The sequence below is a fragment of the Marmota monax genome, unplaced genomic scaffold (genome assembly GCF_021218885.2).
Source record: "Marmota monax isolate L192 unplaced genomic scaffold, Marmota_monax_Labrador192_F-V1.1 WCK01_AAM20220418_F8-fsc00249, whole genome shotgun sequence".
NCBI lineage: Eukaryota > Metazoa > Chordata > Mammalia > Rodentia > Sciuridae > Marmota > Marmota monax.
In genome coordinates, this window is record NW_026694242.1 from 1,219,279 (window position 1) to 1,235,893 (window position 16,615).

Genomic DNA, 16,615 nt, shown 5'->3' on the forward strand with positions numbered 1-16,615 from the left:
GAGTCTCAGGCCAGTTTCAGGAAATGGACACAGGACACCCGACCTATGGCCGAGACTCACAGCAGGCGCGGGTGGAGCCCCCAAGGGCCCTGGAGGAGCCCGGATGTGGACACAGCAAGATGGGGGGGGAGCTGGCCAGGGCATGGCCACCCTGCTGGACCTGGGACCCCAAACTACAGTGCCTTGAATAGGAAAGGGCTTAGTTCTCTGGCAGGTGACTTCTGAGCACCAGGGGACCCATCCTGTAGCTCAACACGTCCAAGTGTGTCCCCAGCCTGGGTCCACACGGCCCAACTCCCTCCCTAAAGGACCCACAGGCAGGGCCAGCTTTGGACCCAGAGGGTACCAGCAGCTCTCCTGTTCTTCTCCTATTGGTTGGAGCATGGTCATGTGACCATGCCCTGCTGCAAGGGATGCTGGGGAATGTAGTCTTCCATTGGGGGAGTTGTGGACCCAGCTGAAAATCAAAAGTTCTAGAGGACAAAACAGGGATTGGGGTAACTCATAACAGGGGGGTTATTAAACTTCTCTCTGCCTGAATTTCCTTATGTGCAAAAATTGAATAATAAGCCAGGTGCGGTGGCACACGCCTGTCATCCCAGCGGCTTGAGGGAGGCTGAGGCAGGAGGATTGCAAGTTGGAGGCCAGCCTCAGCCACTTAGAAAGGGCCTAAGCAACTCAGCGAGACCCTGTCTCTAAATAAAATAGAAAAAGGGGCTGGGGACGGGGCTCAGGGGCGAAGCACCCCTGGGCTCAATCTCTGATACCAACAACAACAATAATAGCTGTGCCTCGGTCAAGGTAGTTACGGAGGTTAAATTCGTTATTAGATATTATATAGACAAACATTAGGGCTGAGCATTTTGTAAGAGCTCGGGTGTAACTAGACTTTTTTTTGTTTTGTTTTGTTTTTAAAGCTGTTCTTATTTTTATTACTCAACAGGTCCCTGACCCACTGTCCTGGCCCCGGGCTGGGCACAGGGTGTTCTCGTTGCTATCACTGTAGGCATCAGGACTTGGGCAATCCTGAGACCAGGGCTCCTCTGTGGCCCTACAGCTCTCCTCCCTGGTGGGCTGCTTTTGCACTGCAGCCGAGGTCCATGACCCACTCCCGCCCAGCACAGCCTGCCAAACAGATGGCCTTGGCTGCTGGGAGTCACACACTCAGCTGCAGGAACTGGCTAATCCGACTCGGGTGGCTTTTCACCAATGGTCCGCTCGGCGATGCTCAGTCTCTGGCATGGGACGGAATCCAGGATGGCAGGGGTGACCACAGGACAGCCGGTCCCCTCTTGGCCTGGATCTGGAATTCTGGCCCAGGCCCTGCAAGGGGTGGTGACACAAGGGGGGGTGTGGCCGTCGAGAGCCTGAGTCCCAGTCCAGTGGTGGCCTGGGGTCTCCTGGGGCTGCCCTCTGCCCCAACCCTGTCCACACCACAGGGCAGATCTCCAGCCTGCCCTGGGGAAAGTAAGCAAAGGGGCACTGGGGCCTCACGCCTACCCATCAGGGCTTGAGACACTTCTAGAGCCTTCTCACCCAGATTCTGTAGGGCAGATGTCCCATCTCAGGCCACATATCGGGGCAATGACTTGCTGAGGCTGGGTGTGGGGGTGCACACCTGTCATCCCAGCAGCTCAGGAGGCTGAGGCAGGAGGATCGTCAGGTGGAGGCCAGCCTCAGCCACTTAGCAACTCAGTGACATCCTGTCTCTAAATAAAACATGAAAAGGGCTGGGGATGTGGCTCAGGGGTTAAGCACCCCGGAGGTTTTCTCCGACACCAAAAAAGAAAAAAACAAATGATCTGAGCCTAGCAAGGGTGAGCCCCGGCCTGCCCTGGTGGTGACTTTTTCTTTTCGTTTTGGTCCCCCCTCCTCCAGGTTGAGCTTTACAACTCGGACCCTCTCATCTGCCGGGCGGGGCTGAAAGTGTGCTTTGGGATCCAACTACTCAACGCTGTCTCGCGGGTGGAGCGAGCCCTCCCCAAGCTGACCTTGCCCTTCCTGCTGCTCCAGGGCTCCGCAGACCGCCTGTGTGACAGCAAAGGGGCCTACCTGCTCATGGAGTCAGCCAAGAGCCAGGACAAGACTCTCAAGGTGAGCGGCTGCCCGGCCCCGCCCCGCCTACAGTGTAGCCTGTAGCCCCGCCCACACTGTGCCCCCGCCCACCGTGTAGCCCCTCCCCGCCACCTAGCCACACCCACATCATAGCCCCACCCCCACTCACAGCATAGCCTTGTCCCACAGTTGAGCCACACTCACAACCTACCCCGCCCATGGCATAGCCCCGCCCCACCACCTAGTCACACCCACATCATAGCCCCACCCCATATCATAGCCCCACCCCATATCATAGCCCCGCCCCACAGCATAGCCCTGTCCCAGTTTAGCCACACCCACAGTATAGCCCTGCCCACAGTATAGCCCCGCCCCACCATCTAGCCACACCCACCTCATAGCCCCACCCCCTATTGTAGCCCAGCCCCACAGCATAGCCCTGTCCCACAGTTTAGCCACACCCACAGCATAGCTCCACCCACAGTGTAGCCTCACCACACCACCTAGCCACACCCACATCATAGCCCCACCCCAATCATAACCCCACCCACAGCATAGCCCTGTCCCTCAATTTAGCCACACCTACAGCATAGCCCTGCCCACAGCATAACCCCACCCACAGCATAGCCCTGTCCCACAGTTTAGCCACACCCACAGCCTAGCTCCACCCACAGTGTAGCCTCACCACACCACCTAGCCACATCCACATCATAACCCCACCCCATATCATAGCCCCGCCCCACAGCATAACTCCACCCACAGCATAGCCCTGTCCCAGTTTAGCCACACCCACAGTGTAGCCCCGCCCACACCATAGCCCCGCCCTGGGGCGTGGCAGGAGGCGGGCTTCCCTGTGGGTGTGTCTAATCAGATCCTGGAGAGCTGTGGGAGGACCTGGATCCTGCCACTGTTTGTTTGCTGAACAAATACAGTGTCCAGAGAGAATGTCCCTTCCAAGTTCCAATGACATGCATGGTCCCCAACCTCCCTGGGTGCCAGCCTCAGCAACCCCAGGCCCAGCAGCAGCCAGAGACATAGTCACAGAGATGCTGGGGCACTTGACAGTCTGCAGGAGGTGGCCCTGCGGGTGGACGAGGGACCTCCCAGGGACAGGCCCTGAGGCTTGGCTATGTGGCCTGTTAGACCCAAGAGACAGCCCTGGCTGCCTCGGACAGACTCTCAAGGTGGGGACACAGATGTGCTAGTTTTATTTGACTGAACTGGAAGGAAGCTCCCAGATGAGGAGTGGAGCCCCTGCTGAGCCCCCAGGACACATGACCCAGAAACCAGTGGGGCAGATCCCAGCTCCGGGGGGACATTCCGGCTGACAGGTCCTGCCTCCCCACCGGCGGTGCCGTGGTGCCCGCCTATCATCCCAACGACTTGGGAGGCTGAGGCAGGAGGATCGCAAATTGGAGGCCAGCCTCCATAGCTTAGCAGGGCCCTGTCCCCTACCCTGCCCTCCCTCTCAAAAAAAGGTGGGGGGTGGGGAGTGAAAGCCAGATGCTCCAGGCACAGGGAGCTGGCCCTAAGGACACTGCCCACTCCTGTCCCCTGTGTCCACTCCCCACCCCCACAACCTGCCACTTCTTCTGATGACGTAGCCCTGACCCCCCCTGTGTCTCCTCTGACGGCAGATTTACGAAGGTGCCTACCACGTCCTCCACAAAGAGCTTCCGGAAGTGACCAACTCCGTCTTCCATGAAATCAACATGTGGGTCTCCCAAAGGATAACCATGGCTGTCCCCAGAGGGGTCCCCAGAGGGTCCCCGCCCTGAATGCACTGGCCAAGGGACCAGCTCATGGCCTGGGGGAAGCGGGCAGAGGGAGCTCAGAGCTGGCTACTTCAGAGTGGCTTAAAAACCAACCAATCGCCAAATTGGAGGGACCCCTGGCGCAGTTAACTTTAAAAAAAAATAAATTTATGTCATATATAAGGTTACAAGGCACTGGAACTACCCTAAAGGGTAGACACTATGCAAAAAAAAAATATATATATATATATATAATAATAGTAATAATGAGAAAGAGAAGGGTGACAGGTAATTCCCACAGAGGGACTCTATTAAATTTTTTTTTTCTTAAATAAGCAGGGCCCCGCGTGGTGGCGCACGCCTATAATCCTAGCCACTCCGGAGGCTGAGGCAGGAGGATCGCAAGTTGGAGGCCAGCCTCAGCCACTTAGCAAGGCCCTGAGCGACTCAGTGAGACCCTGTCTCTAAAAAAAATATAAAAAGGGCTGGGGACAGGGCTCAGGGGTTAAGTGCCCCTGGGTTCCATCCCTGGGACCAAAAAAAAAATAATAATAATAATAATAATAATAATTAATTAAATATGCAGGGACTCTGCCCGCCTCTCCCGGCTCCTAGAGGTTCCCAGGGATCCCTGGTGACCCAGGAAACCAGATGCAATAATCGGAGAAGTGTCCACCCCTGGCCCCTACTCAAGCTCCCGCCCAGTGGCCCTCTCTGACCAGCCATGACTCTGTGGCCTTTCTCTGGTGTGTGACGATGTGGCCTGTGTCCCCACCCAGGCCAGCTCCTGGGGCAGACTCACGTGCCCTTCCAAGGCTCAGCAAATGACTGGCACTTCCTCCACATGAGCAGCCACCCGTGACCTTGCCAGCTGATTTACAATCCAAGGTCAATCTTCAGGAAGCAGCAGTGTAGCCTGTGGCCTCGGAAGGTCCCTGAGCCATGGACCGAGGCTCTTCTGCCCGCACCCCTTTCCCTCTGCCAGGGGAGGCTCGGTCCCCCTCTGAGTGCTGTAGATATCTAAAAAAAAAAACAAAAGGCTGCCTTAGCTCTAGGCCCAGGGGCCCACCTGTCATCCCAGTGCCTCGGGAGGCTGAGGCAGGAGGATCACAAGGTGGAGGCCAGCCTCAGCCAAAGCGAGGCCCTAAGCAACTCAGCGAGACCCTGTCTCTAAATAAAATAGAAAAAGGGCTGGGGACGGGGCTCAGGGGTTAAAGCCCCCCTGGGTTCCATCCCTGGTACCCCTCCCCCCTCAGAAAAGAGGCTGCCTTTTTTGGGGACACTAATGTCACCGATGCTATAAGAGAGAGTTGTATTGCAGATGAAGTATCTAATATATAATGTCTATTCTAAAGCAGAGACTATCGGAATGGGTGGCTGAGTGGCAAGGAGCAGCTGCCCCCCAGGGCCTCATGGTCCTTCTCTGCCACCCAGAGCCACCCTGGGAATCTCAGGGCTGGCTCCACGGCGCCCTCTGGTGGCCAGAGGAGGGAATTACAGCGCAGTTGTTGGCCGCCCCCGCTGAGAGCTGGGACCCAGATGCCCCCTGCCCCTGCCCAGGGCTCAGTCACGGCCTAAACGAGTGTCACCCAACGTTTCCCAGACAAGGACCGAGCCTGACCTGGGCTTCTCAGGTGCCCACCCCAGCCCTGGCCCTGCCCGTGGCCGCCCTGTGAGCCAGCAATAACTGGGGATCCCCCCCCCGCCCTTGGGAACTCTTTCACCTTGACCTTGGGACTTGCTGTTACCTCAAAAGTCTCGTTAGTGCGACTAGAACCATGGGTGGGAGCTCGGCCGCTGGGGACACCCCGCGGGGTTGCGAGGGAGAAGTCGGGGTGCCCTTTGGACCCCTCTTGGGGGAGGGGATGCTCCTCCTGCCAGGATCCCCAATATGGAAGCTCAGAATCTGGGGGGCTCGGACCCTTCTTCTTTGGGGGTGGCGGGAGTGCCCTGTCCTTCTTGGGGGGGTGGCCGGGAGGCTCCCCCTGGACCCCTGGATGTCCTTCCATAGAAGCCCTGACAGAGTCACCAAGGGGGGCCCACTTATATGTCTTGTTCATGAGTTACTAATATTCCAGAGAGAAAAAAATGACCTGAAATGAGGGACCATCTTGTGAACCCTGGAAGAGGGGACAGGGGACAGGGGACACGGACGTGCCTCCTCTGTGGCTCGATCCGTGGCACATCAGCCACATCTGGAAGTGCCCCATGCTGGGTGCCCCTCTGTCTCTCAAAAATCCGGGCCAGCCTAGAACCAGGGTCACCATCGGCATTGACAGCTCCGTGGTGACATTCTGGCCCTCAGGGTCCTGTCCTGGACCGCGGCATCGAGGCACTTGGGGTTGGAAGGGATACTGGGTCCCCCCGGGGTCCCCCAGGGCTTGGCCTTGAGGGGTGAGAGGAGGGCAGAGCCCAGGAGGGGACCCCAGGATGCAGCTGGTCCAAACCCTGCCTGGACATTAGGCCCAGCGCTGATCCGGAGTGGGATGGTCCCCAGGGCCTCCAAGTCACGGGCCTCCATAGGGAACTGGGTTTGGGGCCTGAAAATCTTTTTTAGGTAAAGGTCACCCTCTGCAGGTAGCAAGGCAGTGGGCAGCAGTCACCTTCTAGAAGGTTCCAGGGGCCACCACCCTCAGGACGCTCTGGACCCCCCCAGAGGTCTCTGGCCGCATGCCACCTCCAGGCCCCACCGTCTCTCAGTAGCTTTCCTTCCTCTGGCCGCCGATGGCCGCCATCCATCTATTAGGATCCCGGTCATCTTCCAAGCCATGGACGGGTATGTCATTGTCACCGCGGCTCAAGTCACATCCCTCCCGTGTACTGTTAGTGGGGAACGTGGATTGGCCTGGAACTCTTAAAGGAACCCATGTACGCTACCGCTAACCCTAATAAACCAGATGTTTTCTGAACGCTGTCTGTCTGTCTGTCTGTCCCACGTGACAGGCCTCCCTTAGAGGGGGCCCTGGGACCCTTTTGGGAGGGACAGTGGAGTCCTGGGTGAGCCCTGCCGTGTCGGGCTGGTCGCCTGATGCACACTCCAGCGCTCTGGGTTCCGTGGGTGGGTGGCCTCCAGAGCTTGGCCAGGGTCGGACTGTCCTGCTCCCCTGCGGCCCTTGCTCTGAAGGAGCGGTCCCCCGACCCCACCCCAGCTGGCCTCAGGGAGTCTGTTGTCCCCAAACAGCCAGAGAGACCCTTAAAACATAAGCGAGCCGGGCACCAGGGCACACACCTGTCATCCCAGCAGCTCCGGAGGCTGAGGCAGGAGGATCACAAGGTGGAGGCTGGCCTCAGCCACTTGGCGAGGCCCTGAGCAACTCAGTGAGACCCTGTCTCTGAATAAAAAGTTAAAAGGGCTGGGGACGGGGCTCAGGGGTTCAGCACCCCTGGGATCAATCCCTGGGACCAAAAAGAAGGAAAGCAGAGACACATTCAAGGGGACAATGCAGACCTCTCGATCCGGGCGTTCCATCTTGCAGAGTGACGGGGACTGAGCCAGCCATGGGTCAGGGCGGTGACACAACTTCACATCTTGCATCAGGTTCATGTTTTGCAAGCCACTTGGTCTGGGGCCCTGAAGAGAGAATCTGAGAAGTCCGGCCAGAATGTCCCCTCTGGTGCTCAAAATATAAAGACCTCTCAGGGTACTTCCACTTCTTCCCAAGTGACACGTTCCTGCCCCAGGGACCACTGCTGTCCCTGATCCCAGCTAGAACACCCGACCCTCTTCCTCCAACCCCCGTGTGCAGGCTGCAGCCTGAGCCCTGCCTTTGATCTTTCGTCTGCTCAGCTCGAGGGGTATTGAGGGTTACATAGGAGTTTTCTCAGCAGAGAAAAAGCATATGTAAAAAAAGAAATTATAGGATGGTGGAAAAATGAATTATTATTATGCACTTAGAGACTACAACTCAGGGCAGGGCTGGGCAAGGCACTGAGGGACTCACTGGGGACACGAGGTTCAAGGGAGGCCCAAGCACCTTCATCATCAAGAACCTTCACTATCAAGAGAAGCAATATTTTAAGCTCATAGTTTTAAAAATCAAAATGAATGTGAACAACAAAAAAAAAATCACAGGGCACACCAGATATCAACTTGTACCCAAACGCAGGGACAGTTTTATTGATTCATGTTGACTTCAAGTCACCCTTTCAGATCTTATTTAGAGACTGGGTCTCGCTGAGTTGCTCAGGACCTCCCTAAGTGGCTGAGGCTGGCCTCCAACTCGCGATCCTCCTGCCCCAGCCTCCCGAGTCTCTGCGGTGACAGGCGTGGGCCACAGCACCTGGCCCACTTGTGTCTCAACAGACCCTCTGTCTGCATGGGTCCCTCCTGCTCTGATCATTCCAGATCCCCTTCTTGAGAAGCCCTCCTTGCATTTTAGTGCCAGACTTTATTTCTTCAGTTTTTATTTGCCTTTTTTCCACTGATTTTTTATTTTATTTTAATGTTTTTATTTTTTGGCTTTAGGTGGACACAATCTCTTTATTTTACATTTATGTGGTGCTGAGGGTCAAACCCAGGGCCTCGTGCATGCTCGGTGAGTGCTCTACCACTGAGCCACAACCCCAGCCCCTTGATTTATTTTTATATTTATTTTATTTTATAAATATTTTATATTTTTATACCTGTGAAATCTTTTCACTCGGGATAGAAGGCGCTGTGAAACCAGACAGGGTGGCCCTGACCTATAACCCTCACAACAGGGGAGGCTGAGGCAGGAGGATCACAGGTTGGAGGCCAGCCTCAGCAATTTACTGAGACCCTACCTCAAACAAAGTGGGGGTGGTGATGAGCTGGGGTTGTGGCTCAGTGGTAGAGCACCCCAGCACCCCTGGATTAAATCCCTAGTATCTCCTTCCCCCAAAAAATGTTAAATGAGGGTCAGATGTGGTTTTGAAACCCTAAAATCCACATTATAGAAACTAAGCAGAAATCCTCTCAATGCCGCAGCTGGTCCTGTGTCCCTGGGCCCCCTCACCCCACACTGTGCAGCCTGAGTAGCCTCGTGGACTCAGAGGCCTCACTGAGGGCTCCGTGGCCACAGGAAGTTCTGCCATATTGACCCCCTCATTTCCTTCCCCATGGCCCACTACCTCCTGGGGCCCTGGACAGCTTCACACAGGAAATGTTTTGCCATCAGACTAAAATGTCACAGTCCTTGTAGGAAGGGCCACAAGGGGCTCCCTGGAGAGGAGATGGGGTCTAGGCTGAGGGAAAATGATCCTCCTGGAAGGAGGCCCAAAGAGGCCCACCACAGTCAGAGGCCAGTGGAGGCAGGAAATGGAGGCAGAGACAGGGCCAAGGAGGCTTGAGGCCCACAGAGACGTCCAGGTCGGCTTTGAGCCTCTGGCCAGCCTCTGCACTGGGCCCCACTTCTGCTGCCCCCCCCCTCCCCAAGCTGTCCCCTGACACAGGCTGGGGACCTGCCGCGAAGCCACTCTTTATTACCACACAGGCTGCCCCGCCCTCCCGCCCGGCCCCACACGCGGGAAGGGTCAAAGCAAGCCAGGACCGGGCTGGGCCAGGGCCGGATGCCCGGGGAGGGAGGCCCCGAGAGGCCAGAGTCCCCTGCCCCGGCTTTTCCTGAGTGGTGCCCAGCCCGGGGTCCTGGAAGCTGGTTTGTGCATTGGGGAGGAGGTGGCTGTGGCCACGGAGACCCTCCCCCCAGGGTTCCCCAGGTCCTGGGTGGGCCAGCGAGCCCCGTCCGCCCACCCTGATGCTCTCAGTGTACAAGGAGCAAGAAGACTCCACGCGCAGACGCACACGCACGCCCGTGCCCGAGGGAGGCCCAATCTGGAGGCCTGCCCGGTCACAGGCCTGGCCTCAACAGTCCAAGCCAATAGACACCAGCAGGTCCTCCAGGGCCCGCAGCCGCTGCTGGGCCTCCTCGATGGCGCTGTAGGTCTGCACGGTGCTGGCCACGTGGAAGCGGATGTCGTCCACCAGGGGGATGGAGTCCGTCTCCTGCCGGGAGGCCACGGCCGCGGCCTCCTCCCTCACGGCCTCCACGAAGTCCTCCCGCTCCACAAGCTGCAGGACAGGCGGGCTCAGAGGGTTGTGGACACCGGGTGCCACGCCCACCCGCCTGTAACCACGCCCACCCGCCTGTAACCACACCCACCTGCCTGTAACCACGCCCACCCGCCTGTAACCACGCCCGTCTGCCCATTGCTACGCCCACCTGCCCATCACCACGCCCACCTGCCTGCCGCCCCGCCCACCTTCCCGCTGCTACGCCTACCTCCCGGTCACGCCCACCTGCCCGCCCACAGCCCCACCCACCTGCCCGTCGCCACGCCCACCTCCTGGTCACGCCCACCTACCCACGACCCCCCCAGCCCCCCACCCCGCCTACCTGCCTGCCACCCTGCCACCTGCCTGCCGCCACGCCTACCTCTCGGTCACACCCACCTACCCACCACCTGCCCGCCGCCCCGCCCACCTCCCTGCCGCCACGCCCACCTCCCTGCTGCTATGCCTACCTCCCGGTCACGCCCACCTGCCCGCCCACAGCCCCGTCACCACGCCCACCTCCTGGTCATGCCCACCACGCCTACCTCTCGGTCACGCCCACCTACCCACGTACTCCCCCACAGCCCCCCCACCCCGCCCACCTCCCTGCTGCCACGCCCACCTCCCTGTCGCCCCGCCCACCTGCATGCCCACCACCACGCCCACCTCCCCCACTGCCCTGCCACTTGCCCGCCACCTCGCCCACCGCCCTGCCCCATCCACCTGTCCACCCCCCCACCACCACGCCCACTCGCCCGCCGCCCACCTTCTCGATGACCTTGGCCATGAACTCCGTGCACTGGTCCTCCAGCCGCGCCAGGCGGAACAGCTTGGCCACGCGCCACACGCCCACCACGCTGTCCTCGTCCAGCAGCTGGGCCAGGCTGCGGCCACACAGCCTCTTGAGGCCCGGCAGCAGGTACATGTCCGCCACACTCAGCACGTCATAGGCCGCCTCGGGGGGCAGCTGCGGAAAAGAAGGGGCGACGGCGCAGCCCCTGGTCACCCAGGTCACCCGTGGCCGCGCTCAGACCTGCGTGGGGAGGGCGGGACATCCAGGGAGCAGAGGCCACTCAGGCTCTTAAGCTTGGCCTAGATCCCCACCCATGGGGACACAGGGACAGAAGAGAACTGAAGGGGTTCCCCCCCCCCCGTGTCTTGGCTGAGCCCCCAATCGCACAGACCTGGGTGGACTGTGCTACTTCTAGCTGTGTGACCCTGGGCAGGTCACTTAACTTCTCTGTGCCCGTTTGCTTGTTTGGGTAAGGCCGTCAGGGCAGGTACAGAGAAGGTGGCTGCTGGAGGCGAAGGCAGGGACCCTGACAAGGGGGAATGTGGCTCCTGAGAGGCGGGGGATGGGGTGTCGGGAGGAACTGCCTGTGGGGACTTGGGAGCAACCCAGGGCTTTGTCCCTGGCAGGGGAAGGCTAGGTGTCCGACTAGTGTCAGGCTGCCGGCCCTGTGCCAGGCCAGGTACCGTGCTACCTGCTTGGCCAGCCGTGACATGCGCATTTGCCCAAGACCTGAGGGAGTAAAGGCAGGCATTATCCCAGGTGCTTCCAGAGGGGATCACGGAGACACAGAGAAGTTAAGTAACCTGGGTGAGATCACACAGCTCACGGGGGCTGGTCCAGTGTCAAACCAATTCCCGCTGTGAGCTGTCAAGAAGGTGGCCTTGGGGCCCAAAGCTCCTTCAGTAAGGAGTGTCTTCAGGATATACCCCCAGGGCAGGGCCAGGGCGCTGGGCCAAGCTGCAGGATAGGAAATAATGAAGTAGAGGAGGAGGAAGGGAGGCCCGAGGAGCCAGGTAGAGGCTGAGCATGGGAAGGAGTCTGAGCAGAGGCCTCCAGGCCTGGGATTGTGGGAGACAGGAGGCAGCTAAAAGCTCTTTCCAGCTGGGTGCTGCAATGGAGACTGCCATCTGTCCCCCAGAATGCCTCACACACCCCCCTTTTGGTGCCAGGGACTGAACCCAGGGGTGCTAAACCTACCATTGAGCCCTGTCCCCAGCCCTTTTTATATTTTAGAGACAGGGTCTCACGAGGTTGCTGAGGGCTTCACTGAATTGCTGAGGCTGGCCTCCAACTTGTGATCCTCCTGCCTCAGCCTCCCGAGCCCCTGGAATGACAGGTGGGGGCACCGCGCCCGGCTTCTTCTCCCCTTCTTAAAGTGACAGGGACTGTTTCCCCCCCTCCCCATTGGCAAGTGTGGTCACTAAGCAATTTCTGGGGGAGCGTGAGAACTGACAGGTGCAACTTTCAGTGATTCCTGGAGAAGGAAACCACTCGCCCCCATCTTCCTCTTCCTCCGACATCAGGAAGTTGCCTGTGGCTCAACTTCCCTAAGCAGAAGGTAACGCCCTGGGCAGGTGGGTGAGCCTCAGCCTGGGGGCCGTGGGTGTAAATAAAGTTTTATTGGAACACAGGCCCTCAGCCTGGGAATGCAATGGCTTCTGCTGTGCTAGAGCCAAGTAGCTGAGAGAGACCGCCTGGCTTTGAGAGCCTGAAATAGTCACCTACAGAAGGAAGGTCTGGGGTCCCCTTAGGGGTGGCAGGGAAGCAAGAGGGAGAAGACAACCTGGGTCCCCAGCAAGCCACCTGCCCTGGGACACTCGCCTCAGACCCTAACCAGAAACAAGCTTGGGGCTTGTGTGGGGTTCTTTTTTTGGTGCCAGGGACTGAACCCAACTGTGCTCAACCACTGAGCCCCGTCCGTCCCCAGCCCCCTCTGTATTTTGAGTCAGGGCCTCACTAGTTGCCGAGGCTGGCCTCCAACAGGAGATCCTCCTGCCTCAGCCTCCTGAGCCACTGGGATGACAAGTGGGCGCTGTGCACCCGGCTAAGCTGATCCAGAATCAAACCAGCCTTGGAGCTGGCCTGTTTTGAGTGCCCAGTGACAGCACCGCGGCCATCACACCCTCAGACACCCCACCAGGGGGACGGCCAACAGCACCCACTGCCAACCGGGAGGCCTCACGCTGGCGAAGTCTCAGGGTAACTGAGGGCAGAGGGAGGCACCAGGGGAGGAAGTGACAGGAGAGCCCAGGACCCCAGGAGTCTGTGGCCCTGGGTGGGCAGGAGGGTCGGGACCCTTAAGGACATAGGGTTACAGTCCCCACGGCACCCTATCTGCTGGAGCAACTGGGGATCGTGAGGAGTTGACCCGATGCCCCCAAGGACCAGAGTCTGTCTCCCGTTCTTGGTCGGAAGCCACCAGGGCCCCTCTGTCCAAAGGCACAGCGCCCCCCCCCCACGTAGCCCCCCCCATGACGTCACCCCCTATGAAGCTCCCCGACATCCCACCCCATCTCCCCCGAACGTCTTCTCCCCGATGTCACCCCTCCACGTCTTCCCCCCCATGTCGACCCCCGACGTCACCCCCTGACGCCCCCTTCCCAAGTTACCCTGGGTCCACTCTGACCGCAGTATCTTCCCCCCCACGTCGTCCCCGCTCCCCCGACGCCGCCCGGCCGCAGCGCACCTCGGTGCGGTCGCTGTACACGTAGTAGAGCACGTGCGTGAAGACCTCGGGGGAGATGCCTTGCAGGGTGACAACCGGGGGGTCCCCAGAGGCCGCAGGCTCCTCGTTCTCTCGGAAGTGGTCCTCCAACAGGGCCCGGAAGTAGTCACTGCGGCCGCAGAAGAAGGCCTGGGGGAGGCCGGGCTCAGCGGGGGCCGGGCAGGGGCAGGGGCCGGGGCAGGGCGGGCGACCGGGGGACAGGTACCTTGTGGCACAGGAAGCTGCAGCCGGCCACGCGGAAGCAGACATCTGGGCAGCTGTTGAAGCCGTCGGGGCAGGGGAAGGGCAGCTCCCCGAGGTCGCCCTGGGACACGGGAGAGGGACCCATCGGCGCTCAGAAGGGCAGGGGTGGCCCCGGCGGGGAGCCCGGGGCGGGGCAGGGCCACCTGCAGCGCGCTCACCCGTAGCTCGGGGGGCAGCGCGCAGTCGGCCAGCAGCGCCAGGTCCTCCCGGAGCCGGGGGTCGGCGGGCGGGGGCTCGATGGTCAACACCTTGACGCACGTGCCGGGCTTGGAGGCCACTGCGGAGCGAGACGCCATCAGGGCCGGGCCGACCCTGCGGCGCCACCCGGAGCCCCGCGCCCAGAGCCCCGCGACGCACCGAATTCCGACACCTTCTCGCACTTGGCCTCCAGGTCGCCCAGCAGGTCCCACAGCTGGCACTGCTTGGCCAGGCGCTCGCAGTCGCTGACGTGCTCCACTCCGATGTCCAAGCGGCCTGGGCGCAGGGGGGACCGATCAGGGCCTGGAGGGGCCCTCGGGGACATCCCGTGCCCCAAAGGAGCGCCCTAGGTGGTAGCCTAGCGCGGGACTGAGGGGAGGGGACAGCCACAGGTGGCCCAGCGGGCAGGCCAGGCCACTGCCCACGCCCCACCCGAGAAGGCCTAGAGGTGCAAGGTCACCTGGCTGTCCAGCGAGGTGGCCCTCGCCCCGCCCACCGCACCTGAGCATGGAGTCACCTGTGTACAGGTACTGCAGCAGGGCTCCGAACGCCACCGGGTTGATCTGTGGGACACAGAGACCACGGGGCACGACGGTCAGGGGCAGGCGATCAGCGATCAGCGCATGCGCGGCTGTTCGGGCCCCTGGACACCCCCCCCCCCTCGACGGGGCGCACCAGCGGATGCCGCAGCGCCACGACGCTCCGGCCCTTCCACTTGGTGTCCAGCATGTTGGCGAAGTAGGCACTGCGCGCCCCCAGGACGCAGCGATGCGCGCGGAAGGACTTTCCGTGAATCACGAAGACCACGTCACTGTGGATGCCCTGCTCCAGGAGCCTGCGGACACCGGGCAACAGCGACACTCACTGGACGGCTCAGATCGTGGCGCCTAGCCCAGTGTGCGCCCAACTGCGCATGCCCAGCGCATGCAAGCCCCGCCCTCTGCGCATCACCTGGTGCCCAGGGCCCAGCTCACCTCTGCAAGAAGTCATCATAGTAATCCCGGCGCCTGCAGGAGGCCGTGACCTGCTTGTAATCCCGCAGAGCCCGGCGGATGGGGTCGCTCAGTGCCCCATAGAGGCAGCGCTCGCCATCAAAGGTATTGGCCTCACAGCGGGCTCCTAGGGCAGCAGGGCTCGGCTATCAGTGGGTTGGAGCCTGACGGAAATCTGAATCTCCCGCCCCTCCTGCTTACCGCTCCACCTGTACAACTCATAAGCCCTGACGCCCCCTTCCCAAGTTACCCTGGGTCCACTCTGACCGCAGTATCTTCCCTGCAAGGTACCGGGCAAGGCAGGTAGACATATACACCCAGATCTGCAGTATAGACTGTACCCACAACTCTGTGGCTGGCTATAAAGGACACAGCCCCCCCAAAAAAAGACAGGCCCCTGAGCCCATTGAATTTACACTCTAGTGGGGCCCAAGGACAATGCACAGGACTCCTTCTCTCACCGTTGGCCAGAAGGTAGAGGACCAACTCTTCATGCCCACAGAGGCAGGCATAGTATCTGAGGGGAGGAAGGATGGGAATGCAGCGGCCAGAGGCGCAGGGGCCCGCCATGCCCGGCCAGACCACCCCACCAGCCTGGCACTCACAAGGGGGTGCTGTCCCACTTGTCGCGAACGTTTACCTCCACGTCTCGCTGCTCTAGCAGGTACCTGGTAGGAAGGAGGACAGAGTCGGGGTCAGAACGGTCATAGTCTGGGGAAGGAGGCTGAAAACCTGCTTTTGAGCTGGGGGAGCCTCCCCTAGACCAGGCAGACCAGAGGGAGGAAGGCTTTTGAGGACAAGTAGACAAGAAGAGCTGGACACTAAGCATCAGGTGTGGCGGGGAATCCTGGGTGCAGAGGCCAGGCCCGGGAGGGGACAAGGATGGGACGCTGAGCTTTCTGCACTTGGGAGAGAGGTGAGGGGGCCCCTATTTCAGCCAGAGCCCTCCGGCTTTGGGGGGCAGTAGGCTGGTTCTGCTAGAGGCAGGGGGAACGACGCAGCTCAGGCATCAGGGACAGGGACAGGGGCGCCGATCTAAAAGGGCACACGTGGGACATGGTAGGTGACCCGGGAGAGAAAGTGAGAGAGGGGGTGATGCGCCAGCTCTGGGCGGACAGGCAGCCCGGAGACGGCCTGGGAGAGACCCCGGAAGGCTGAGTTCACTCAGCTCCGCGGCTTATCCACCACTCCTGGGTGCCACCTGAAGTCGGGGAGGGCCCCGCGAGGCTTTGCCAGAGTGCCACAGCCTGGGATCAGCTGGGGGAGGGGGTGTCAGAAGTCCCGGGCGAGGGAGGACCAAGGAAGAGGGGTGCCCGGGTCCCAACGGGGAGCCCCTGGCCTCCCCGTCGGGCCCCTGGAGCTGGCGCGAGCTGCACCGGGAGCCTCTGCCTCCCAGGGGACCGCGGTCCGGTCCGCAGCGTCAGATACGAGAAAGGAGCCACGAAGGGGTCCCAGCCTGCCCCGGGATCCGCATCCGGCGCTACTGGGTGGCAGGGTGCCCTCCTCCAGGGAGCCCTCGGGCTGCGAATCCGCCCCGGCGCTCCGCGGGTGGGAGCTGAGAGCCGCTGCACGCCCGCCGGCCGGGGCACTCCCCCTGCGCCCTCCCGGGACCGCGGGTCCTCACCGCACGCGGCCCACGTCCCCTTTCCTGCAGCTGGCGAACAGGTCGCTGGTGTCCATGGTGCGAGAAGCTCGGACCCCGGCCGAACAACCTCAGGCGGCGACGCGGCGCGCCCGGCGGGACGTAAACATGCGCCGCCCCGCCCCGCAGCGGCGCAGGCCCCGCCCCGCAGCGGCGCAGGCCCCGCCCCTCGCCCCGCCCCACAGCGACGCCCGGTCTCTCCC

General features: G+C 60.9%; 2 protein-coding genes across 4 annotated transcripts in view; one reads left to right on the forward strand and one right to left on the reverse strand.

Annotated features, from left to right (window-relative positions):
* Window positions 1-6,718, forward strand: part of Mgll (monoglyceride lipase) — a 64,852-nt gene extending 58,134 nt beyond the window's left edge. For both annotated transcript variants that reach the window (XM_046466923.2, XM_046466922.2), the window contains exons 7-8: window positions 1,879-2,094; window positions 3,693-6,718. In XM_046466923.2, the coding sequence (XP_046322879.1) occupies window positions 1,879-2,094; window positions 3,693-3,833 (357 nt within the window). In that variant the 3' untranslated portion in view covers window positions 3,834-6,718. The remainder of the gene's footprint in view (window positions 1-1,878; window positions 2,095-3,692) is intronic.
* Window positions 6,719-7,894: 1,176 nt separating this feature from the next.
* On the reverse strand, window positions 7,895-16,529 carry Abtb1 (ankyrin repeat and BTB domain containing 1). Of its 2 annotated transcripts, none has more exons than XM_046466925.2 (12): window positions 16,395-16,529; window positions 15,376-15,438; window positions 15,232-15,287; window positions 14,753-14,897; window positions 14,454-14,613; window positions 14,296-14,341; window positions 13,938-14,054; window positions 13,739-13,857; window positions 13,543-13,641; window positions 13,299-13,466; window positions 10,586-10,786; window positions 7,895-9,837 (listed from the first exon to the last, which is right to left on the reverse strand). In XM_046466925.2, the coding sequence occupies exons 1-12, from the start codon at window positions 16,448-16,450 to the stop codon at window positions 9,631-9,633; spliced, it is 1,437 nt and encodes a 478-aa protein (XP_046322881.1). In that variant the 5' UTR covers window positions 16,451-16,529; the 3' UTR covers window positions 7,895-9,630. The 2 variants fall into 2 exon arrangements, with proteins under 2 accessions (XP_046322881.1, XP_046322882.1); XM_046466926.2 differs by having other exon boundaries at window positions 15,411-15,438; window positions 16,395-16,506.
* Window positions 16,530-16,615: the final 86 nt, after the last annotated feature.